Below are 27264 nucleotides of genomic sequence, written 5' to 3' on the forward strand. Positions count from 1 at the left end.
ATGCTTCCGACAGCATGTACGGCTAGGTTGGGTAGGAGAGTAAGCTGTCCACAAAGCCACCCCAATGTGACTGAGAGCCATAGTCAATACTTGTAATGGATGAACTAGATTTATGCCCCATCCCAGTGAATTGACCATAAGGTCCATAATCACCACCAACACTGTACTTTGACTAGGTGTTCTCTCCAGTAAATGATGGGGCATGTGAATGCCCATTTCTTGCTGTGATTGTGAGGATGACTATCCCCTTAACTCAAACCCATTCCGCCAATAGATGTGAATAGACTATCAACGTCTATACAATCTCGTTGCTCATCTCCACTGAATCAGTGAGGCCCTCTAGTGTAGCCTCAATTCCTGCCATTTGGTTGACGTGCAACGTGATCCATGTCTTGTGCGGCATGCTCAAACTGACTCTCCCTAGTGAATCGCACAGGCTTCGGTTCTGGCTCGACCTGTTCATATTGCTTTTGAACTCCTTCAAATCTATCACCACCCCCACCCCATCACCATCACCATCACCATCATCGTCATCACCATCATCATCATTTCCAATTTCCACCATCACCATCACCATCACCATCACCATCACCATCACTACCTAGTGCGCGATGTTATGTTTGAGTTTAAGTGAATCTGGGTATGACCACCTGAAGTAGTGGACCAATTATCATCTCCATCTGAATCATCCCTACTAGGTGCGAGCTCGAATGGTTGGGGGGGTCTATGAATGTTAAGTGAGTCTGGGTATGTACACCTGAAGAAGTGGGCCAATCATCATCTCCATCTAAATCATCCCTACTAGGTGCTAGCTCGAATGGTGGGGGGGGGCTGTGAATATATCCTATACTCTGTAGCCATGTACTCATCCACATTGACCACCCGGATGATTCATGAATGGATTGCCTTTGTCCCTCACTTGGTCCACAGAGGATCCTCTTCATCTGAGTCAATTTGAAAAACATCAGTAAGCTTGATCTAGCCCTTATTATTCTCCATGCCCATGCGTATGTGTTGCATCCACAGTCTTATATTGTAGTGCACATACACCAAGTTAGCGAGACAATTTGAACCTAATTGATTCCGCCTTTTCGAGTGGACGAGTAAAAATGTACTCCCCGTTTTGCTCATAAATAGATGCAGAACATGTTTGTGAGAATAATTTGATAGCAATCTTCCTCAATTCCGGTGTCGAACCCCCATACAACACCCACCATTCAGCTGTATTACAAGTTAAAACAAGTGCAAAGGATCATTTTTATTTCAAAACATTTGTATAAATAACGTACTGAAATTTAGATTGCATTACCAGCATCAGTTCTCAGACGACTAGCATGTGCTGCGGAGGCTTCAGAATTGCCTGATACATCCCTGAATTCTTTCGCCTATAACAAATTAACAATTAGAAAATAGTTAACAACCATTGTACTGAAATTTAGATTCCTATTGTACTATAAAACTCACATCGTATTCTATGGCTTGTAGACCGGGCCTTGGTTGCAACTTGGTAACCACCTGCTTCACTGCTTCTAGAAGCTCTGGATTCAATGCAAGTCTATGGCTATACTGATACCTGGGGTGTAAATAGTAAGCTGAAATTTGACAAAAAATATTATTGGCAATGACTCTATGTTAACACTAATGCATTTATACATCATATAAAAGAGCGTCTTCAGCTTAGCTTACTAGTCTTATGCAATGGATGCTTGAGCTGGCGCTCCCAACGTTCTTCGATTATGTACACAAATTTCTTACTTCCATGTGGATTGGCAATGTAGACATGTACTTTCATCATTTCCATAACAGCATACAAGCTTGGCAAGGTGGGTTGAAAGCAATATCCATCATCTTCAACATGCCAAAAAGAGTCGGTGGCAAATCTTGTGAGACCGGGCCTGACCAAGTCCCCCCCCCCCCCCCCGGCACTTCTCTATATCAATAGGTTCAATGAAAACCCATGATTATATTGAAATGTAAACATATGCCTTGCCCTTTCAACCATAGTTCTCACAATTTTGAGTTCTCCATGTCTTTCAACATCAAATCAATGCAGTGTGCTGCACAAGGAGTCCGAAAGAGTTGGAATCTTCTGTTATTCATCATTTTCTTCTCGGGTCTTGTATGGATATGTAGGAAGGGGTGCTCCTAGGTGTGTGTAGGGGGTGTGATTGTTCGGACATGCCCTTTTGTAGTTGCTTCCGTTGCCAGTCACAATTTGAACAACATTCACTATCCCAACCTTTTGCACAATCTCCTTCACAGTTTGTAGAAGTATTTTGCATCCTTTGTTTCCTTAGATGCATTAACAAATTTTAAAAAAATTGTCCTACCATCACCATAAACCATAAAGTTGATGATCACCATTATGGTGACCCCGTAGCTCTTTCATAATACCTTCAATTCATCTATATATGCTATCAACTCCTCCTGTGGCAAATACACATTCATCATCTTGTATGTAGTGGGCCCCTTCATCCCTGGTCCGGCCTTAGCAATAACATCAAGTATCGGCTGGTAATATGGACCTGTAGTGGTGTTTACTGGGATGCTATGAAATAACATCCACTTAGATGCATCTTCTATACATAAGCCTTCATATTAATCCACATCCCCTTTATCTTACACTGCTTGTTGCCCTTTTTTCTGTACCTACAGGGATCCTATTGTAGAACGGGGTTCACTCGAGGTGGTACCACTGGAGCTGGAGGTGGAGGTGGGGCAACCCTTGTACTTTGTGTTCTCCTAAATATCTCCTGCTGTAGATGGACCAATTGCTCCTCTAGTCGAGGTGGAGGTGGGGCAACCCTTGTACTTTGTGTTCTCCTAAATATCTCCTGCTGTAGATGGACCAATTGCTCCTCTAGTCGCTTTACGTCTGTGCTCCTCCTCACGAAGACTTTGTCGGCTCAACACCTGGCCCAGTTGCCAATTTCTAGCCTCTTCTTCTATCTGTTTATTAATAACAACAACAACAACAACAACAACAACAACAACAAAGCTTAGCCTTATCCCAAATAAATGGGGTTGGCTACATGGATCCGCATGTATTTGATTAAAAAAAAAAAAAAACTCTTTGGGGCATCCCACTCACGAACTGTCTGCAACTCGAATCCTAGCCCTTTAGGCAACTCTGTTAGATGTTATACTTGGATGAAGACTTAACTTTTGCATGTCTACTGATTAACTCATCAATGGTTAATTTTGGCCTGCCCCTAGCCCTTTTAGCTCCATTAATTTGCTTCTGGTCACTCCTCCGTACTGGGGCATTCAAAGGCCTCCTTTGGACACGCCCAAACCATCGTAACTGACATTCTCCGAGCTTGTCCTGAATTGGGGTAACTGCTAAATCCAATTTAACCTGGTTATTTTTTACTTTATCTCTCAGGGTATTGCCGCACATCCATCTCAACATTCTCATCTCAGCCACACTCAACTTATCTATGTTACTTTTCTTGACTGCCCAACATTTTGCACCATACATCATAGCTGGTCTTATGGTTGTCCTGTAGAATTTTCCTTTAAGCTTTAGAGGAATACGTAGATCACATAACACTCCAGATGCCCCTCTCCATTTTATCTCTCCTACTTTAATTCTATGGGAATCATCATCATCAATCTCACCTTCTTTGTTTAATGTAGAGCCCATATATCTGAAACAGTCAATTTGCGGGATCTCTCTCCCCTCAATTTTCACTTCCTCACTATCAGTCCTCGATCTATTGAAGTTACACCTCATATAGTCCGTCTTCGTTCTACTTAGCTTGAGACCTCTCGATTCCAAAGTATATTGCCATAGTTCCAACTTATCATTAATCTCTGTTACTGTTTCACCGACCAGAACAATATCATTTGCAAAAAGCATACACCACGGGACCTCTCCTTGAATATTCTTGGTTAAATCATCCATGACAAGTGTAAATAGGTAGGGGTTCAATGTGGATCCTGATGTAACCCGATATTAATTGGGAACTCAGCACCTTGACCTCCCACAGATTTCACACTAGTCACAACATCTCTATACATGTCTTTAATAATATCCACGTATCTACTTGACACATCTTTTTTCTCTAAAACCTGCCAAATTAAATCTCTGGGAACCTTGTCGTAGGCCTTTTCCAGGTCAATGAAGACCATATGAAGATCCCTCTTGTAGGTTCTGACTTTTTCCATAAGCCTTCTAAGTAGGTAGATCACTTCTGTAGTGGATCTTCCAGGCATAAAATCGAATTGGTTCTCTGAGATATAAGTTTCTCTTCTTAAGCGAGCTTCGAGTACCTTTTCCCATAGTTTTATAGTATGACTCATATTGTTGCTACTCTAGATATCGCCTTTATTTTGTAAATTGGAACGATAGTGCTTCTCCTCCATTCATCAGGCATATTTTTCGTGTTCATAATCTTGTTAAACAACTTGGTTAACCAAATGACTCCAAGTGGTCCCAAACTCTTCCACACTTCAATTGGGACCTCATCCGGACCTGGTGTCTTCCCTACTTTCATCCTCTTTAAAGCCTCTTTAACTTCGGTCACTCCTATCTTGCGTACATACCTATGGTTCAAGTTGTGGGACCGGCTACTCGAACCACTCCTATTAGGGCTGTCTCCATTAACCAGGTTACAAAAATACTTATCCCATCTCCTCTTTATGTCTTCATCCTTCACAAACACTCTGCCATCCTCACTTTTAATACATCGAACCTGGTCGAGATCCCTGCACTTCCTTTTGTCGAATTTTAGCTATCTTATAGATAGCCATTTCCCCTTCTTTGGTATTTAAATTGTTGTAGAAATCATCATATTTTCTCGCCCTTGCTATCGTCACAGTCTTTCTTGCCTCGTTCTTGGCGGCCCTATATCTCTCTGTCTTCAACTTCCTTAGTCCTTTGCCCAGTTTTAAAATTATTTTTCTTTTTCTTGATGGCAGCCTGGACCTCAAGATCCGACCACCAAGTCTCTCTAGGGGCCAACTTAGTACCCTCGGCCACTCCTAGAACCTCCTTAGCAACCTTCTTAATGCAATCCGTCATTTCATTCCACATCGTGGTGGCGTCCCCTTCATGATCCCACTTTTTGTGCTTCACCACCTTATCTGTAAAGAATCCTACTGACTCTCCTTTCAATCTCCACCACCTAACCTTAGGGTACACCTAGTTCCTCGTTTTCTTCTTCGGTATACTGAAGCACATGTCCAAGATCAGCAGTCTATGTTGAGAGGTTAAGCTTTCCCCAGATATGACCTTACAATCCTTACACATCCATCTGTCATGTCTTCTAGTGAGGAAAAAGTCTATTTGATTGGAATGTTGTCCACTCTTGTAAGTAATTAGGTGTTATTCCTTTTTAGCGAAAAACGTGTTAGCAATGGATAGATCATAGGCGGTTGCAAAGTCTAGAACTGAGGTTCCCTCCTCATTTCTCTCCCCAACTCCAAAACCTCCGTGCACCTCTACATAATCTCTCCTATCCTTCCCAATGTGTCCGTTCAGATCGCCTCCCATAATAATTTTTTCATCCGGTCTAAAACTATGCATCAATTCATCTGTGTTCCCAAAATTGTAGCTTGCAACTCTCATCCAATCTTGCTTGCGGAGCATAAATGTTAATAATGTTGACCACTTTATCTAACGCCAGCTTTAAGGATATGATCTTGTCCCCGACTCTTTTAACATCTACCACATCGTTCTTCAAGTCTTTATCCACCACCATGCCAACTCCACCTTTTCCACTTTGGTATCCCAAATACCAAAGTTTAAAGTCGTCCAACATCTTAGCTTTCACCCCTTCCCATCTTGTCTCTTGGATACATGCAATGTTAATCCTTCTCCTCCTCATGACATCTATCAATTCCAAACTCTTGCCGGTTAGTGAACCAATGTTCCAGAAAGCACATCGAATCCTCCTTTTATTATCAACATTCTGAACACGCTCTTGAACATGTTGCAAAGTAGATTGATATCGTGTGTCGTTTGAGTGGGATGCCCTGACAACAGGGAAAAAAGGTATAGGACACAGAAAGGGATAAAATGCAATAAAAAAATACGGGGATCCATGCAAAGGGTGGATTGGCTAGAGATAATATGGTGCCGGCTGCCTACCTGACGCACCAAAATAGAGCTGTATAAATATAGTAAGAAAGAAAACAAAAGAATACAGGTTATGATGGAACCTAGCACAATAAACAAGGGTTCTCAGAATATAAAAGAAAAGCACATAGCACCCGACCAGCGTACAGTGTACAAAACAAGAAGATTCTAACATACCAAATTCACTAGTACTGTATGAAAGCCAATAAGTCTCGATATCTTCTGTCTGTTTATCATCAGGTACATATATAGGGTCGTCATTGTCATCATCACTATCTTCTTCATAATGTTTCATGGGAGCATGTAACACTCCTCAAATTCTACCCTCATCTTATCCTTCGCCGCTTTCCTCGTATTCCCTCCCCTCGTGTCTTTAGCTATAGACTTAGCAATATGATCAGGTACTTCAGTGCATGTAATCACATCTGAGCAATTTCCAACCAAATGTTGCTCAAGTCTTGTGGCCCGACCACCTATAATCTTCTTATCACAGTAGTTGCACTCTGGTTTCCTTTTATCACCATCAATTGACACTCTGTGTTTCTATGCAATCTATCAACTATCACGACTCCTATCACATCTCCTATCTCCTCTCCTTCTTCTCCCGCCTTCCTTTTTTTTGGGTGAATAAATAAATTCATTACCAAAAGCAGAAGAAAAATACAACCCGTGTCAAAAAGGTGGGGGGGGGGGAAGAAAAGAGAAGACAAAGCTAAAAAATGAGGACCACTCCTGATAATGGAGTTGGGCAACTCCCAGGAGTTTACAATATGACAGTTTCTAGAAGTGGGGGAACAAGTGGTAGAGATCCGGGAGACTTTTTCCTTGACATCAAAGGAGAAGGAACCCCAAATCTTATCCAAAGAGCGAGAATTGGAGGTCCATTTCCTGTGGTTTCTTTCCATCCAAATTTGGTTGATGGTGGTGCAGAAGGCCAGCTTGCCCACAAGGTCAAAAATTAACTTACCCTGAAAAGTCATATCCATCCAAATCCACTCCCTTTGTAAAGGAAGAATTCTTCTACTTGTTGGCCAACATTTGGAGAGGACACCTTTCCAATTGGAGTTGGAGACAAGACAAGTGAAGAAGAGGTGATCAATATCTTTCGGCTCATTTCCGCATAGGATACACATAGGGTCAACAGGGATACCTCTCTGAATATGGAAAGCTTTCGTGGGCAATGCTTTGTTGAAGACTCTCCAGACCGTAAAGCTCTGCCGGGAGATGTGGTGAGGGAAGCATACAAGTCTGTGCCATAGAGCAACGGTGCTATAAGTCCTGACAAAATCCCAAGCAGATCTGGTGGAGAAGATCTTTGGAGTAGCGGAAGCCAAATGATAGTCCTTTCTCAGGGATGGATGGATTGGGGCGTGGGGAGGGAATTCCAAATGGCATCAAGTTGGGCTGAAGAATGACTTGAGGGGGACCATCTCCCGGAAGTGATAATATCGGCCATAAGAGCGGACTTGGGCAAACTGGATCTGTAGATGCTTTTAGCCGAAATGGAGTGATACGGGATTCCATTGGGGTGCCAAGGATCAAGCCAGAGAAGAGTGGAAGCTCCATCTCCAATTTTGGTGGAGATAGCCGAAGAGATTGTGGACTGGGTGTCCAATATCTTCCTTCAAACCCAAGAGGCATCCACAAGCATTTTCACTGTCCAAAAAGAGTCCTTTATGAGGTGGTTTGAATAAACCTAGTCTACCCATATACTTTTCTGCTTTGAAATGACTCTCCAAGCAAGTTTTATAGTACCAACAAGGTTGATATCCTTTATTCTTCTTAGACCCAGACCTCCTTCAGAGTTTGGGAGACATACTCGAGACCAACAAATAGGGCGAAGGAATCTAGAGCCCTGAGCCCTCGCTGCCTTTCCACAGAAAAGCTGCAAACATGGATTCAAGCTTGGCAATGATGGATTCCGGGAGACCATATATACCCAACCAGTAGATATAAGAGGCTTGGAGCACAGATCTTATGAGCTCGAGACGTCCAGCAAAGGATGAAAGTTTCCCTTTCCAAAGTTGGAGCCTCTTCCTAATGAGATCCAGCATAAGAGTGCAATGATGGGCGGTTAATCTGGCCGGGATGAGAGGGAGACCCAGGTATTTCACCGGAAGGCAACCCAAAGAGAAACCCGATTGGTGAAGCAAGGCATCTGTTGCTGTGCCAGAGATCCTAGCCAAGAATAAGAGAGATTTGGCCGGGTTGATGCTAAGGCCCGACATGGCTGCAAAATGAGATAAACAATTCATGATACTCTGAAGAGAGGAGGGCTTAGCTTTGGAGAATATTATCAGGACATCAGCAAAAGCTAGGTAGGTGAGCTTAATAGCTTTGAACTTGGGGATGGCAGATATGACGTTTTGATCTGTGGCCACTTGCAGACTTCTAGAGAGGACTTCCATGGCTAGGCAGAAGATGTAAGGAAAGAGGGGGCCATCCTTGTCTGATTCCCACTGAGAAAGAGAAGAAACCTGCCGGACTGCCATCAACCAATACAGAGAAGCGAGGGGAGGCAATGCAGTGCTTGATCCAATTGGTGAAGACTGGAGGGAAACCCATACTGGATAAAACCGAAATAATGTAGTCCCATCTGAGAGAGTCAAAAGCTTTGTGGATGTCAATTTTCATGAAGGTTGCTGGAGAGTGGGCTTTTCTATCAAATCCTCTTACCACTTCATGGCACAGAATAATTTTGTCCCCTATACTCCTTCCAGGAATAAACGCCGACTGATTGTTGCTAACAAGAGAGTTAACCGCGTTCTTGATTCTGTTTGCCAGAATCTTCACAATGAACTTATATGAGAGGTTGCATAAAGATATAGGCCTGAAATCATTCATAGTGTCAGCACCCTCTTTCTTAGGGATGAGGCATAGGAAGGTGTGGCTGATCCCATTGAGCTGGCTAGGCTTGAAAAAGAAACTTTTAACAGCCTTGATCAAGTCCTCTTTGATGAGGTCCCAAGAGGAGGAAAAAAATCCCATACTGAATCCATTTGGGCCAGGAGCTTTGCTTGCTTTGTGGGATAAGATGGCCATTGTGATCTCATCATCAGATGGGATAGACCTAAGAGAATCAGCCATAGGAACCGGAATGAACTTATTCAAAAGCCCAGTAGGAATTTGAACAGTAGGAGGAGCAGGGTTGAACAAATTCTTGAAATAATTTACTGCCTCATTCTTGATCTCTTCCACTTTGTGAACATGGGTCCCATCTGAAGTGCTCAACTTTAGAATGGAATTAAAATTGTTCTTTGCTTTTACAGATCTATGAAAATAGGCCGTATTTGAATCCTCTAATTCAAGCCAATTAATCCTGGATTTCTGCTTAAGGAAGCTCTCTTTTTGGGCCAAAAGGGAGGATAAAATTGCAGCCTCATACTTCTCTTCCTCAGCCAGAGAATGATTGTGAGGGTCTAATTGCAGCTGAATTTGGATAGATGAGAGCTTATTGCTGCACACATTAAGTTGAGAAGAAATATTCCCGAAGGAGTTAGTATTCCAAGCTTTGAGAGCTAGCTTGACATTTTTCAGCTTCTTGGCTAAGGCTAAGTGGGTAGTGGAGAAAGTATTGGCAGGTTTCAGCCATGCTTCTTTTACAATGGAAGGGTAGTCAGGACGAGATGTCGACATATCAAGTCAGGATGAGATGTCGACATATCAAGTTAGGATGAGATGTTCACATATCAAAAATTTGAAGGGTTTTGGGTCGAAGGAGGTATAAGGATGGATAGTAAGGAAGATGGGACAATGATCTGATATACTGGAGGGCTCAAAAGAGGCATGGGAGGAGGGGAGGGAAGTGAGCCAGGCTTCATTCACTAGGAGTCTATCAAGCTTGCAAGCAATATGGGAATGTCCCGATCTTTTGTTATTTCAGGTGAACTTATTTCCAGACCATCTGAGGTCATTGATAGAGATATCTTCAATGCATGCATTGAAAGCATCAATACTATTAGTGTCTAAAGTTCCCCCTCCTTGCTTCTCATGAAAGTATCTCACCACGTTAAAATCCCCACAAATCCCCTAAGGTTGGGATCCTGTCTGATTTGCAAGAGTCCTGATATCATTCCAGAGGCTTTCTTTGTCAACCATACTATTGGAGACATAGATGACAGTAAGGTAAAAAGAGAAGCTGCATGAGGTATCTGAAATATTGAGGTGAATGTATTGGAAAGAAGAAGAAATAAGGGAGACCTTTAATCTATCTTTATTCCACAAGAAGCAGATGTGGCCATTTGGGTGGGAAGAGTGGTTTGAATGGAATAGCCAAGAGGGGGCAAGAGTGGCAACAATTCTTGCCATGACTGGCTCCTTCACATGGGTTTTAAGAAGGCAACAAAAAGACGGCCACAAATCTTTAAGGAGGGCTTTAACAGCAGTGTGCTTCAAGGGGGAGTTGAGACCCCTGGAATTCCACACAAGGCCGTGGGACATTAGGAATAGGATGGAGAAGGCAACATATGCTCCACAGTGGGCCGACGCAATTCCGTCGAAGGACGGGAACGACTTCTTCTCTGATAGGAGCGAGGGGCAAGGGATGGAGAAGCATGTGATAGGCTCTGTCCAGGGGGAATAGCTTCAGGCACAGGGGCTTTGGGACGCTTTGCTTTTTCCTTTTTTCCAATGGAAGGCGAGTTGGCTCAGTCGGGTGAGGAAAGGAGTGTTATAGGTAAGGGTTTGAATTTGAGTATTAGGATTCAGACCCATGGGCGATGGATTTGGGTTGGCCGAAAGGGAGTTTGGCTTCTGAGGCTGGCTTTGGTCATGGGCTGGTTGCTTGGTTTTAGAAGCCTGAGGGTCAAGGCAAGGAGATGGGCTAACATGGCGTGGGCTGGAAACAGGGCTAAGACCTGGCTGTGGGCCTGAGTATGGGCTTATAAGTATGGAACCTGAAATGGTTGAGGAGGCTAAGGGCTTGGGCTGGACAAAAACGACCTCGTGGCTAGGCCCAGGAGGTCGGGTCCAACAAAACCAAATTGACCTGATATGGCACATCAATCCTTAAAATGGGAGGGGGTTCATTTATAGATCTCATCTCGTTGGAAGATATCAAGGGGAGCCTCGAGGGGGAGGGTGACAATGGCGACGTCGGCTGAGAGGCTAGAATCAGAGTCTTCAGAGGATGAATTGTCATCATCCTCATCCAAGGAGCTTGCATCTGTCGCTGAGCCAGAGGATTGCAACAAATTCTCATTAGAAGAGGAAGATGAGTCCAAAGAGGCGGCAGTACCTTCCGAAGCAGGGCCAACAAGGGGAGTTCACGCAAGTTGATGACTCCATCGCCTGACGGTGTCGGATCATTGAGGCAATCAGCATAATCAACCAGGATGGAGAACCTGTTTTGCCCAACGGTCGTAGCTGAGTCAAGGACCGAAGGATCCCAAGAATGAGTCTCGCCAGAGTTTGCAGCGGTAAATCTTTTAGGGGCTTTGACTCGGGCACGCCCTCTTCTACCTCTCCTACCTCTAATCAAGGGACGAGGAGAAGGATGGGGACCAGGCTCCGACATTCTTGATCGATCACGATGACCCACATATTTCTCAAGTTTTGTGAGCATCTGGTCATCGGCACTAGTTGGAGCAGCCATCCGAGAGCAGGAGCTTGAGCTATGCCCAAAGACTTTGCAGCCAAGGCAGTGGGGAGGCTTCCAATCATACAAGACTTGCTGGAGGAAGGAGAAGTCCCCATCCTGGATGGTTATGCGGGAGGGGAGTTCATCTTCAGCCTTCACCTCAATGCAAATGCGAGCGTACACAAGTTTTCCTTTCAATTTTGTTTGAGCATTAGTGCAGAGAGGGGTACCAAGAACTGACCCAATGGCACTCAAACCCTCCGCACACCAGAAGTGCAGGGGAAGTGATGCAGAATTGATGTTGTTGAACCGGGTTGACCCTTCGGGCAATCTCAACCGAGATGAACTGGGTCCGACTGGATTTTTGGATTCATTAGGATCTTATTTTATTTGGAAAATATTTGCAATCTTTTATTTTGGGTAGTTGTTAGTCTATTAGGGAGTTACCAATTTAATTTTTATTTTGTTTCTAATTTTATTAGTTAGAATTTAGGAAGTAATAAGTAGTTGCTATTTCAGTTTTAGATTTTGATTAGGCAAGTTTTAATTTCGATTTATTATATAAAGGCATGTAACCCAATTTAGTGGATAGATTATGAATGATGAATTAATTAATTGGTTGAACCTTGTGGTTTACTTGGTCGTGAGACCTTTTTCCCCCTCCCCCTTTGTGTGATTCTTCTCTTCTCCCTCCAACTCTGATTTCTCTCAGAGATTTCTTTCTTCCCTAAGGCCCTCCTCCATCAGGAAGACCTGAGAAGGAGACTCAGATAGGCAAGGTAGTGAACTTAAAGCGATTCAGCTGCAGGTGCCTATGCCAAGGGTAGAGGAAAATAGGGGTTCGACCAACCAGCCAAGGCGCACCTTCGAGGACTTGCGCACGATCAAGCTCCTCAGAGAACCTGAAAAGGAAGAAACCATAATCGAGAAAAAAACAATCAACCATGCCAATAGGACACCATTGCTTAAGCAGGAAAGTTTGACAATATGAATGGGAGGTCTTTTGCTGAGGAATTGCCCTAAGAGGTAGGTATTCCAATGAGATGCCTCAGAGTCTAGAAGGCCCTTAGGATAGACGGCGATTCTGGAGTCTCCAATCAATAAGGACAGGGGGAACAAAATGGAAGGGGGGACTTTCAGCAGGGGGAAGGGTCGAAGACTTGAAGTGAGAGGTCCAGGGGGTTGTCAGAGGGGGAGACGAGGGAGATGGAGGCAGAGAGGGAGAGGGGGAAGGATGTGGAACTGCAGGAGGGCAATTAGAAGGAATTTCCGGCACAGGGAGAGTGCCGGCGGGAGGGGCAGCCATGGCTGGAAGTTAGGGAGCCCACATCCACTAATCAATTTTGTTCTCCCTTGTCCCGCCTTCCTTATCGCCTACTCTATCAGCAATTATATATCACTGATACTGATGCATAGAAAAAAGAATGTCATTATTAACTTACAAACATCATACGAGACTACTAAAAGTATATGGTAGCTACTTGTTTTTTTCTTACGTAAAATTTTTTTTTTAATCAATTTTAGAAAATAATATAATGATATAATACAACATATATGGTATAACATAACAAGCATCATGTACGCTTCAAAACACTTTAAAATTAATCTCATATTTTCCTTTATTTTTCAAATCAAAGCAGAATATTTTTCCCTATTTTTTCAAAATTATTTTAATTATTAATCTATTTATCATATTTATCAAAAAATAAAATAAATATTTACCCATTAGAAAAAAATTTTGATCCGATAGAGTTGTAGATTGGCCAATGGTGACTAACATATATATAATTGAGTTCCATCGAAGCTATATTAACCATCATTTTTTCAATTTTATGTTGATGGAAGATGTATTTTCTAAACCAGAAAATAAAATAATTATTTATGAACAAAAAAAAAAAAAAGTTTCGATGTTGTGAATTCATAGATCGGCCTTTAGTGTTAACATATGAGAAATCCATCCCTAATCAACATGTATTTATGTTATTATTTAAAAAAAAAAAAAAAGAGGTTTTGAGGAAAGTGGTTTATCTTTCCAAGGCTTGGAAGTGTGTAGATCTAAAACTTGGAGTGATCTTCAATGCTAAAGATGTGATGATGTCGCAAAAGCTGAGTCTTGCATTGATTTTGTGAAGTTACAGCCAGGAGTTGAAATGGGTCAAGACAGTAGAGTTGGAGGCGAAATTTCAACTCCTCATCACGAGATCGTGTTTAAATAGCATGTGTTTGTAACATTTTGGTAAGATACCGAAATGTTACACGAAGTTTTGGTGAGATGCCGGAATTTTGATTGAAAGAATGTATTAATTTCATTTCATATCTTGTTTCGTTTCGGTAAAAAAAATCCGAAATTTCCAAGATATTGATGGTATCTCGATGAGATTTCTAACCATGGTTGGATCGTAAAAAGCTTTAGTGGTAAAACGACTTGTGACTACATTGGTAAGCTTTCCTTGCCATTGTGATTCTTCATGTTTGGTGGGAAAGAAAATAAATAAAGATGGATGTCCTCGACCTATTGTCACTCCCTACCCTTCCTTAGGTGTTAGACATGTGACTAGGATGCTTACCACCGTCCTACACCACTCCCAGGATCTCTAAAGCAATACCTTAACCAGAAACAATCTATAACCATAACCAATCTAAAATCTAGTATAACAGATAGGGATATCTATAAAGAAGTCTCACGTACTAGGGAGGAGTAACAAGTGATAAATATAATTTTAAACAAGTTTATCTCCATAGCTAAGCAAGATATATACAATAACATCCAATTGAATAACGTCCAAAAAGTACAAAAAATGATGACAACATTGAAGTCCTCGGTCACGATGCACTATGCATTATGCACAACTGTCATATGCACAGCCTATGTCATGCTCCTCGAGCTCTGGTATCCACCAGTCCCGCTGTACTCAGCCATGGATGAGGAAGTGTTGCTGCTTATAGGCACCACGATACCTGCATCGTCACCTAAAAAGTAACACACGTGGTGTGAGCTCCAACTAGCTTAGTTAGGGATGGGGTTCATGCAAACAAACACAAATATTCCATGATGAATATATATGATGCAGTTCATTTTATTATTAACCACTTAGCATACAACTAAGTTGGGTATAATGTTACTGCGACACATTAGGCAGTATCCCTGGTCCTAGAATCGCCATCGGCCACCCAACAATACAAACCCTAGTGCAAATAGGAGCTTGCCAATCCCAGAATGTGCTCTCGGTCACCCAACAAACCCCTAATAATTCCATCCTAGCAGCCACGACACCAGAATTACCATCAACCACGTCGGCTAGTTTTTGCCTCTGGCAATAATCACATCGTATTGCGGAAGTAGCATCCTGGAAAGTCTTATCAGACCTATCACAGTGGGTTATCTAACACCTTACCCCTTGTTGGCAAGGGGTCGTAGCATAGGGTAGTTACTCCTAACCACAATAGTATACATGCCTTTCATGATGATACAGTTAGTGTGGCAAATGCAGTACCAAAATCACATTCAGTCACACTGCATCCTAAATCCAAGCCTAACTCTAGCATACATACAACTACTATGGAGTACACGGTACTGGTACTACCATCGGCCACACCACTTATCCATATCCATGCCTAGCTCTAATGCACACATAATGCATGATGCTTTCAACAATGTGGCGATCATAGTACTAGATTTTCTCTCGGCTGCACCGGATCCCACCCATTCACTCACAACTACCATAAGAGCAAGATTTGTATACGAGCATGTTAATCAACTAGAATTAAATCATATATTATATAATCAAGTAAAACGCGTGTATGATATGGTAGGCAACAAATCTATAATTTAAAACTCCTTAAAAGAATTCAGACCACCACTCACCTTGTCCATTGACTCGGTGAAGAAATTCTCAGAAGAATGCCCAAAATGTAGCCTGTTAGGCTTCGCCATAAGTGATTTTCTCTGTCCTATTTGTAGGGGTAAATGGTGTCAAAAAGTTTCTAAGAGGGTCCCCTAGAAGGCACCTCAAAATCCCCAAAAGTCCCAAAATTTGACTTAGGAAACATACAACAAGACCCACCGGTAGGTCAATGATCACCGGTAGATGATTTATTAGTGTATCATTCACCTTATTGAACTGGGTCTTGAACAACAGTCCCACCGGTAAAAGACACCGTTGGATGGCCCCATCGATAGGTCTCACTGGAGTGATCTACTGGTTGGATCGACCGATGGCAGTCCGAAGACTGCATCTTGGCTCAAATTCTAACCACCTACCTACCTAAGATCATTTTTGGTCTATAGAGACTGTAGAGGTTCCCCCACCTTTCATTTGAACCTATCGGATCGCATTTCTAATAGTGGAATCGGGACATCCGGCCGAATCTCCATTTGAAACCCTAAAATGTAGGTTTTCCACCCAAATCGCCTATCCTAAGATTGTCAATCACGGTTCTTGGGTTGGAGGGTATGTATTTGGGTTCCGCAAACACAAGGGAGTGTCCATTCGAACTCCTAGCCCCGACACTTGATTTTAGCCCTAAACCCAACCAAAAACCCAATACTTAGCTACTTAAAGACATTAAAATGAAGAGGGAGAGGTGGAGGTGATTCACCTACCTTGGTTGAGCAAATGCGGAAGGAAAGAGGTAAGCTCGGCCTTGGTTTCCCTTCTTTTCCTTTCCCTTCTTTCTCTTCCTTCACGTTTTAGGTTTAAGAATAAATGAGCTTTAAAAGCTCATTCACTATATAGGCTAGGGCAACTAAGGCCTGTTTGCCTTAGCCGGCCAAATGCCCAAACCCATTAATCTAATTGTTGGACCACATGAACCCACCATTTTGACTCCTTAAGTCATTAATTGGATTCTTGGAATGGTGCTCCATATATGGGGAAACATATTGGAAAATTTGACCGCGATATGTCGGGTCGCACAACCAATAACCCAATTTGGACAGTACAGATCCACCGACCTTGTTGTACTTGTCTTGACAGTCTCCGGTTCATCACCTATTGATAGAAGTTTAAATTAGACCGAATTAAGGTACCAGTGTGACACCTATACTATTGAGAAGATATGGGAAGCTATTTATTTTGAGATCAGAAACAAGATTCTTTCGTTCTATGAGTCCTTATACTCTCAATGTTTTTTGATGTATCATATTTTGATGGGTTTTCTCCCCCTCTGTATTTTGGTTGTATCATCCTTTCGGTAGATGTATCATCCTAATACTCTCCATGTTTTTTGATGTATCATATTTTGATTGGGTTTTCTCCCCCTCCCCTATATTTTGGTTGTATAATCCTTTTGGCAGATGTTTCTTCCCCCTCACCTCCATCAGTTTTTTGATGTATCATCGTTGATAGTTGTTGTATTGCTCCTTGGTTTTTTTGTTTTTTCTGTTTTGTTTTTTTGTTTTTTTTGTTTTTTTTGTTTGTTTGTTTGTTTGTTTGTTTGTTTTTTTTTTTTTTTTTTTTTTTTTATCATCCTTCTGATAATTGCGTTTTCTTAGTTTGGGGATCACCCAATGGTTAGCCTTTTTGGCTGTTCCGTTGTGTTATGCTCTTTCCTTCAATTTATTTTCTGTTCACAAAAAAAAAGAAGTTATATACCATTAATAAAGATACATAATATTGATTAATTATAAAAAAAATTCTAAGTACATGTAACATAGACTCATAGAGACCTAAGTCCCAACAACACAATATTGTGTGGTGATACATAATTACAAAGTGGATCCCTTCAGGTCACCTAATGGCTAATACCATGAACTATGATGTGGAGGTTCGGGCACACTCATGGACTGATGGTGTTGATACCAATTTTGCTCCGGCTGTATGACAAATGCAGGCCAAGTCATAGTGTGCCGGAAGAAATGATTAAAGTCCTTCACAACAGCCTTGTAAATGGCCTCATCTACATACTACTGGAAGTAACGTATCCTAGGGTATAGGTCACCGTATTGTGAAGAACCAGTCATTGAACCACAATGAACCACAGTGACTTGATGGTGTTGCCAGCATGTATGGCTAGCGGGTTGGGTAGGAGAAGAGGTCCAAAAATGACAATCTAGTCTATGACTATGAGTGAGTGTCATACTCATGCATTGGGAACAGATGAAAAATGTATATTCCACCATGCCAGTGAAACCACCATAGCTGCCTCCATAAACACTGCTTTGACCTACTGCTCTATGTGGTAAAGGATGGGGCATGCCGCTATCCACCTCCAGTGTGGTCCCCTATACTCGATCATCAAACACTGCTAGACAAGCTATCCATGTCGATGTTCATGTTACGACAATCAGCCTACCATAGTTTTTAAGGCACTGCTAAGGTGTTGCCTTACTAGCGCCTTGGCGCTGATGCGGTCTCGAGATGGTAAGGCAGTGCTCCGCCTTGTGTGAAGTGGTGCCTTATGGGTTTTTTTTTTTTTTGTTTTTACACATTTTAAAATTACTTGATGAAGATTCCAAATATAGATTTTTTATTAGTAGGTGTATGGTTTTGTTAACACTTGAGATGTATGAGATCAACTTTACTCCACCAAAAATAACCAAAACAAACAAAACAAAAACACGATTCACAAATAGGGTTTGGATTTTGTCAAGGGTTTTAAGAAAGGGTTTTGAGAAGGAATCAAGGAACAAGGAAGAATCACTAATCTAGGCGACCATTTTGCTCCGGCAGCGGTGAGCTTCATTCTTCTTTGACAGGAGTAGAAATATAGTGGATGACCTTAGGGCTTAGGCATTCATTTTGGCATCATAGAGGTAAGTATAATAAATACTTGTATTTTTTATGTCTTCTTTTCTTTATATTTATAATTTTGTTTCATAATTATGTATTTATATTATATGTTAATATGTTATGATGATTGATGAAGATGAACTTAGTTTGTTCACTTTATTGATTTGTTTTCTTGATGAATATCTTACATTGGGATGAATATGAACCTTTAATATCTTACTAGGATTTGAGCCAAATAGATTGGTTTTATAAAAAAATTACACAGGAACGCTTTAGTCAATAAGCGCCGCCTTAAAGCTAAGGCGCTCCAAAAGACCCTCAAATGCCTCCGTCGCCTTATCGCCTTAAAAACTATACAGCCTACTGTTGCAGAAACAGTAACAACCTGTAATACAAGTTGCAGAAATGAAAGAAATCAGAAAGAGAGAACAGATGAGGAACAAGTGGTAAAACAGGGGAGAGAGAAAGTGCTATGGTGGGAGGAAGAAGGAGAAAAATGCTAGAGACAAGAGAGTGAAATCTTAATTCAGCCACAACTGAACTTCTTGCTGGTAAGCCAATTAGCACTGGATTTATTACCTGAATAACCCAGCTATCATGGGGTAATTATAGTGCCTTCAATTTTTTTTTTGGGGTGGGGGGTGGGGGGTGGGGGGTGGGGGGTGGGGAGTTGAATGGAAAATGAATGAAAAGAGCAGAGTACAGCACGATAAACAAACTGACTAAGCAAAGGGGGGACCCAAACACGAGAAACAAAACAAGTTCCTAAAGGATTAATCTCATCCTAAACTAACTAAACTTTTTAATCTTAAAAGGACTATTGAGTGTATTCATGACAGAAGGCATAAACGAATAGGACTTTATCCCTTCTACACAACTAGACAATAAACCTAATCAAACTTAAACAATATAAATCAATTCTCCCTTAATTGACGACTGACTAACTAGGCTACTGACTAGTTCCTACAAGGCTAGACCTTTAGAAAAAAAAAGAAACTTTGTAAGGCTTCGTAACAGCCCATGCTTGGACCTTGTATTTAGGCCCATTACAAAGAAACCCACAAAATTAAGAAGTTCGACCCCAATAATATCAAAATAGGCTCTGTTCTTGATGTGTGATTGCATTATAAACCCCCACAGTTATTGTGCTATATATTTATAGGGAGAATAAAAACATGATTTGTAGTAGTGTCTGTCAATAAGGTGTTGAGAAATCCAAGGTGCACTATCCTGCACGGAGAAAACCTGGCTGTCCTCTTGAGCGGCAAAAAATTTTAAGATGGGTTCCAAACTCCCACTGACATTTCTCTGCTTTCATATAATAGGCTGTGATTTGGCATTAGTCTATTGCATGTGATTGGGTTAATCTCACCATCTGGTTAGTTCTTTTGTTCCATATCTCTTAATTTGTCTGAATAATGAGTCTCACCTTATATGAGACCCCTTCTTGTCATGAACAGTACCTGTCTCAGTTGTTGCATCTTTCAAGAAGATCAAAGCCCTCATCAGTAGCAATCACCAGCTTGCGATGGTTCTCCGGACCTCATCAAAGCTTGTAAGTTCATTCACCTACATACTTCACTACCCATTTTGGTGTTGTATCCAACCAAGCCTTAGATCTCACATGTTACTTGTCTACGCATTGTAGGTTGTTAGTGAAGATGGAAAGAAAGTGAGGCGCCTGCATCCATTGACTGAGTCAAACATGGAAGACTTGCAGGTGTCTTGTGTTTGCTTATATTTTCATCATTTACTTTGATATGCTTGTTTTCATAAAAATTTGTGTTACATTTGTTTATTTAGGGCCGCAAATTATGAATGTCATTCTTTTACCATCTATAAATGTATGAGTAAAGCACTAACTTCTGTTATTTTTAACCATATGCATCTCTCTTTCTGCAGTCACGCATTGTTATTGCGGAAAATTTACCTGATGGTCATTCGTACCAAAATCTGATGAAGATTTTCTCTGCTGTTGGGAGGTACTGAACTTGTTGCTGATTGAAAAGTCCTTCAACCTGTTGATAACCATTGCAGGAAAGTAATTAAATAAACCGGTTTTTTCTCCTAGCGTGAAGACGATCCGCACCTGTCAACCTCAGACTGCTAGTGGTGGTTCTGCTGCTTCATCAAGAGTAGCAAAACTGGATAACACGTTTTTCAGTAATAAGGTTTGCATTTTCATTAGAAACGCACTGTTGGCTGTTTTATTTTTGCATTTATTAGGATTTAAATTTTGTTATTCTTGGTGGCATTTAACTTCAGGTACGTGGTTTCAATTTACAAGTCTGAGTTGTTTGATGTAAGAGCAAATCACTAGTTTAATTTAACATTTATAGGGGAAGATCTTAGGTTCTAAAGGTGCAGAACCTTGACCCCTTGTCTTGGACACTTCAATTTTTTGAGAATTGTTAGGTAAAGAGGGATCAAGTCCTTGGACCATCTGGAATGTCCGAGCTCTAAATTCCTCGGCTAAACAATCGGAAATCAGATCTTGTATCCGCTCCTCCCAGTCCAACTTCTATTGTCTCCTTGAAACCGGGGTCCTGGAAGCCAATGCCTCTCGTATTGCTTTGTCGATTGCTCCCTCTTGGTCCTTCCTTGCCAACTACCTCCATAACCCTAATGGAAGGATCTAGATTCTTTGGGATCCTTCCTTTCTCAACATCTCTTGTCTTTCCTCTTCGGCCCAAGCTATCCACATCTCTATTTCTCACCACTCTTGCTTTCTCTCTATCATTTATGCCCACAACCGGGCGTCTCTCCGTCTTCCCCTATGGGATGATCTTCTTTCCTTCTCCAACACTGTTGGTCCTAGATCTTGGGGCATTGCTGGAGACTTCAATGTTATCCGGTTCAGTTATGAAAAACAGGGGGGTAACCCCATCGATTCTCAAGCTGTGGATTCTTTTAATGATTGCATTGATGATCTTAATCTCATTGACCTCAGATGGTCTGGTGTTAAGCTCACTTGGCACAACAGAAGAGCCGGTAATCTCTGGGTGGCTTGTAAGCTTGACAGTGCCCTTGTTAATGAAGCCTGGCTCAACTCCTTCCCTTCTCACGCCAGCTTTGGCCTCCTTGGGATCTCTAACCATAGCCCCATCTCAATCCAAGTCCTTCCATTCCGCTCCTTTGGTCTTAAGCCTTTCAAGTTCTTTGACATTTGGATCTCTCACCCGGAATTCCATTCTCTTGTCCATAATGTCTGGAACAGTCACACCCCTCATTCCTTATCCCCCCTCATTGCTTTTTCCAGTAGGCTCAAGAGTGTGAAATTTGCCCCAAAGCTCTGGAACACCGCCACCTTTGGAAACATCTCCTCTCGAGTCTCCTTTGGCAGGGACAAGGCCCACTCTATTCAAGCCAGGCTCCAACATGATCTCCTCAACCCGTTCCTTGCTGAGGAAGAGAAAGCTGCAACTTTTGACCTTTCTCATCTTCTCGATCAGGAAGAGAGCTTCCTTCGTCAGAAAGCTTGAATTGGATGATTCTAACTCGGCTTATTTCCATCGCTCCCTCAAAGCTAGAAATAATGCCAAGTCCATTTCGATGCTTATCTCCTCCTCTGGGATTGATCTTTTTGCCCCGGATCTCATCAAGTTGGAAGCAATCTCTTATTTCCAGAGCCTCTTTAGCCCCTCCCTCGCTACCCCCACCCCCATCCCCCATGATCTCCTCAACAAGTTTGTCCCCGATGATTTCATTCCTTTTCTCCAATCCATTCCCAGCGAGGAAGAAATTATCTCGGCCATCCTCTCCCACAAATCCAACAAAACTCCGGGCCTTGATGGCTTCAGTATGGGCTTCTTCTTTGCCTGTTGGAGCACCAGAAGAAATGATCTTGTTTCTGTGGTGCGTAGCTTCTTCTACAACCCGAACCAAATTGGGGGGGGATTAACCACACCTTCCTGTGTCTCATCCCCAAAAAAGAGGGTGCGGGTTCCATGAATGACTATAGATCTATTTCTCTCTGTAATCTCCTTTACAAATTCATTGCCAAAATCTTTGCCAATAGGATCCAGAAAGTCATTGACTCCCTCGTCAGCCCCAATCAATCGGCCTTTATTGATGGTAGAAGTATCTCTGACAACATAATCCTCTGTTATGAGATCGTCTGTGATTTCGACTAGAAGACCAATGCCTCGGCGGCCCTCCTTAAGATTGACATTCACAAAGCCTTCGATACCATTACCTAGGATTTCATCTCTAATGTGCTGCTCCAGATGTCTTTCCTGCCATCTTTTGTGCATTGGATCCATGCTTGCATCTCCTCCACTTGTTTCTCCGTTCTGGTGAACGGGAGCCCGATCGGGTACTTTCCCTTGGGCCATGGCATTCGTCAAGGATGCCCCATCTCTCCTCTGCTTTTCTTTCTCTCTTTGGAGGTCCTCTCTTGTTCCATTCAATCTTTTACTGACCTCCACCTTATTTCTCCCATCCCAAAATGTAAATCCCTTCTTCTCTCCCACTTGGCATTCGCCGTTGACATAATGATCTTTCCAAGACCGATCCTCTTTCTATCTCCACCGTCATATCTACTCTCCAATCCTTTGAATCCTTCTTGGGGCTAAGCATTAACCTCCTCAAGTCCAATATCTTCATTTCTGGTGTTTCCCTTGATGTCTGAGACACTCTCTGAGCTTACTGGTATCCCGCTTGGCTCCTTGCCTATTAAATATTTGGGCCTTCCCCTTATTTCCTCTAGGTTTTCTGCCCATTACTGTGCCCCCATGTTGGATAACCTTAGGAAAAGGCTCCAGCTCTGGAAAGGCAAGCTTCTCTCTTTTGCTGGCTGCCTTACCTTGATTAGATCGGTCCTTCAGTCCATATGTCTTTACTGGTTTGGTACCTTTGCCCTCCCTGCTTCAGTCATCAAATCCTTTGAGGGTCTCCTTTGTTCTTTTTTTTGGATGGGCTCTGATTCCTCTAAACTCCTAAGACCCCCAAGTTGGGAAAATGTTTGCCTTCCTAAAGTTGAAGGTGGTCTTGGGATTAGAAGAATCAAAACCACCAATTCTGTTGGGATCCTCAAGCTCATCTGGAAGATTGTGTCCAAGCATAAGAGTATTCGGGTTGACTAGATTTACTCTGGTCTGCTAAAGTCTAACTCCCTTTGGACTGCTCCCTCCATCACAGTGCTTCCTGGATCTGGCGAATGATTCTCGAGCATAGACCCTTAGCCCTCTCTGCCATCTCCTTCAAGATTGGTAATGGCTAGTCTATCTCCCTCTCGAAGGACCCTTAGCATCCTACTGGCATCCTCTCTCACCTCATCCCCCCCCCCCCAGAGTCATCTACTCTTTAAGCCTTTCTTTAGTGCCTTAGTCTCCTCTATCCTTTCCCCCACTAGCTGGTCCCCTCCCACCTCTCCCCCCTTTTAGACCTGTGGTCCTCTCGCCCTCTCTTTCCCCCTGGCCACAGAGAAAGGGAGGACAAGTGTATCTGGCTCCACTCCTCTAATGAAACCTTTTCTTCCGCCTCTGCTTGGTCTTTCATTCGAAGCCCCTCCTCGGTAGTTTTGTGGTATAGGGTTGTTTGGTTCAAAGGTCACATTCCCCGTCATAGTTTTACTCTATGGCATTGTCTATCAAATTGCCTACCCACTCAATCTTTTCTCATTCATCGTCACATCCCAGCCAACCCTGCCTGCTGCCTCTGTCTCTTGTGTACAGAGGACACCTCTCACCTGTTCTTCTCTTGCACTTTTTCTTCCCTTATCTGGAAAGTTGTTCTGTCTAAGTGTTGGCCGACCAGAAGATCCATTCTCCCATTTGATAGAGAATGGAACTGGATTGATATGACTTTCTCCAAGTCCTCTATCTGCGACTCCATTGGCAAATTAGCCTTTTCCGCTACTGTTAACCACCTCTGGATGGAACGTAACATTTGTAGATGGATTTCCAAATCCCGTTCTCCGGATAAGATTTGGAAAGCTATCTATTTTGATGTCACGTCTAAAGTGTCATCCCTTCAGACCCGCTCGGTCCTCACCACCCCCAGAAACTTCCATATCGTTGCTTCATGGAACCTCCAGGTTGACTTCATCCCCCCCACTTGATGGCTTTCTGGATTCCGGCTCTTCGGCTCTTCGGCTCTCCCATTGCTATCCCCCCCCCCCCCCTTTTTTCTAGCCATTATTGGTGATTTTGCTCTGTATTTATTTTAGTTTGCTTTTGTATTTGGCTTTTGGATTTTGGCCTTTGGTTTTACTTTGTTGGCTAAGGCCTCCCCTCCCCCTCCTTCCTTTGTATATTCTTCTTCTCTTGGTAATGAATTATTTATTCATCCAAAAAAAAAAATGGTCCCACAACTGAATGAGGCTGCCTAAGATTTTGCCTCAGCTAAAAATAGCCGGATTGGCTGATCCTATGTTTACGTCACTTGGATGATTCAAAGTAGGAATTGCACCCTAGTTTCTTCCATGTTGTATCCATCGATCTTGTATTTTCTGTTTGAACAATTAGCAAAGGAAGACCAAATTTTTTGAAGCCTGACATATGAGCCATCTAAAAAACAGGTGATTATGAATCATTAATTGTCTGGTGATTGCCATATTCTAGACTTAGCCATTGATTCATTAGTCATTATTTTTGTAGTACATGGTTCATGCTTCTAGAATTGGGACTCAGGGTCATTAGTCCATAGATACTGTTCTTCGTAATTAAGATACTCTTTAGGGTGTATTTGGATTGTGTTTTGTGGAGCCTGGGAATTGAAATTGAGTGGTGGAATTGCAATGTTGACTTCATTTAAAATATCATAGTAATCACAATATAGAAGGTTTGTGTGAATTACGAAATTTAAGGGGGAAGGGTATGTTTTAAATTTCCATGTATCTTAAATTATGCAGGAATCAGGATAAGGAGCTCGTTCCATTCCTTGCCCCACCCTCAGCAACTTAAATTAAACCCCTCTCCTCTTGGTAATCCTCCCCCCACCTCTCTCTCTCCCTCCCCAGCAACGCAAGACTCCTGCATGTTGCATTAGTCTTTGATGTAGATCGATGGGAGAGGAGCTGACAGTGTTGTGGTACAGATCATTTCCCCCATTGAGCCAGTATTTCTGGACCATATTCTGTTATATATTTGGTCCCATATTCAGGTATGACTTAGGCTCATATGTCAGGCTATGGACCATCAGCTTTTCATGGGATATGCTGTCAGATTTGTGGGGCCCATTTTGTTTGTGTGGAGATGATTTAGGAGTCCAGAATGCTGTTTGTGTGGAGGTATCTTGGAGTAAATGTTATGGAAGATATAGAAGGATCTTCTAGAAGATATGAATCTGAAGATATTGGAGAATCTTCTAGAAGATATGGAGCTGTCATAATAGTTTTTATTTTATTAGTTTCTAATTTGATTGCTTAGTTGTTGACCAAGTTAGGTAAGTTGGCTTTTTTCTTTTTTAAGTTTCTATTTTCAATATTTTATTTTTTATTTTTTATTTTTTTTTCTAGAAGGTAGACTTTCCATTTTATGTAATAGCAATATCGAAGTCTTGGTTTCTATTTTGAAGTTTCCATTGTTGTAATAGATGCTCTATTATTTAATAAAGAGAATGGCTGGACAAAGGTCATGATTTTAAAGTTTGAGAAAAAAAAAACTAGGCTTATGCTGGTTTGCTGTGTGATTCAGCTGTTGTGAGAGACAGCCCAGGTGAGATGCGCTTCTGGAGATAGGTGGGATGAAGGATTAAAGTATCGGTATTGGTCGGCGTATCGGTCGGCCAAAATTAAGATACGTATCGGAGGGTATCATATCGTATCGTATCGTATTGAGATATGCTAAAGATACACACAAATGGATAGGAAATACTTTTTTATACACTTTTGCATAAAAAAAAACAGTTAAAAAAAGCTATATATAACATGTATTATGTAGAAACACTAAAATTGAGAATATCGCATTGAGAATCCTAGGTGTTGTAGTTGTTTATGGTTGTAAAATCCTTGTTCCCATTCTTGATTTCTACTTTAATTAGAGATAAAATGGCTGGCATCAACTTTGGAACAAAAACCCTCTTAAAAAAATCGTGTTTTGTTGAAAAATGACCCGTCTTGGCCATTATATGATCGTAGCGCACCGTATCAGTACGTATTGTATGATACCTACAGATATGGACCGATACGTACGATACGTATCAATACAAAAGGATTTTAAAATTTCCATGTAGCATATTGGTGGTATCGTATCGGTAAGGGTCTAAGGGACGATACTGATACCTATCGGCAGATATGGTATGATACGTACTGATACTTTAAACCATGGGTGGGATACCTTCTCTATGGTAGGTGAGATATCTACATAACCTTCTTATTCCTTCATCTTCCATCTTCTCTTTTGTTTCTATTATATTTCCATTGAACTTAGGTTCGTTGAGAGTATTGAGATCTAATGTGAGTGTTGAATTTATTGTTGCAAGCTTCATCAACCCTTGTGATGCACTGAAGCCTTGGAAGCAAGAATACTCCTTGCAGCACTGTCCAATCTGGTTTCCTGGACAGCAAACTTTCTTGGTGGTTTTCTTCTCAATCAGCCTATTGATTGAGTCCAGGTTTTGATATGATATTCCCTTGTCATAGACATAGTTGTCAAGGCGGCTTGGTGTCCAGGCGGTTTGCCTGGGGCTAGTTGATTGTTGGCTTATTGCACTACATGTCACCTTATATTTTGGTACTTGTTACTGTCAAATATCATTGAAGTAAATGTTTTACATTAATTTAAGATATTATTCATAATAAGCAAATATCCCCCTATTTGAATCCAATAAAAATAGTTTGAAAATCAAATTCCAAAAGGATAAAAAGTTAACACCCTAGTCTAAGAACAAAAATTGGATTTTTTTGTTGTAGGTGTGATTTTCAACTTTAA

At 41.8% G+C, this 27264-nt stretch overlaps 1 protein-coding gene across 1 annotated transcript in view; it reads left to right on the forward strand.

Annotated features, from left to right (window-relative positions):
- Window positions 1-27264, forward strand: part of LOC122091406 (la-related protein 6B) — a 103731-nt gene that overhangs the window by 42030 nt on the left and 34437 nt on the right. The window contains exons 3-6 of the mRNA XM_042661330.1: window positions 19852-19946; window positions 20040-20111; window positions 20294-20373; window positions 20463-20562. Of these exons, the coding sequence (XP_042517264.1) occupies window positions 19852-19946; window positions 20040-20111; window positions 20294-20373; window positions 20463-20562 (347 nt within the window). The remainder of the gene's footprint in view (window positions 1-19851; window positions 19947-20039; window positions 20112-20293; window positions 20374-20462; window positions 20563-27264) is intronic.

Source organism: Macadamia integrifolia, chromosome 10, assembly GCF_013358625.1.
Source record: "Macadamia integrifolia cultivar HAES 741 chromosome 10, SCU_Mint_v3, whole genome shotgun sequence".
In the NCBI taxonomy this organism is placed as follows: Eukaryota; Viridiplantae; Streptophyta; class Magnoliopsida; order Proteales; family Proteaceae; genus Macadamia; species Macadamia integrifolia.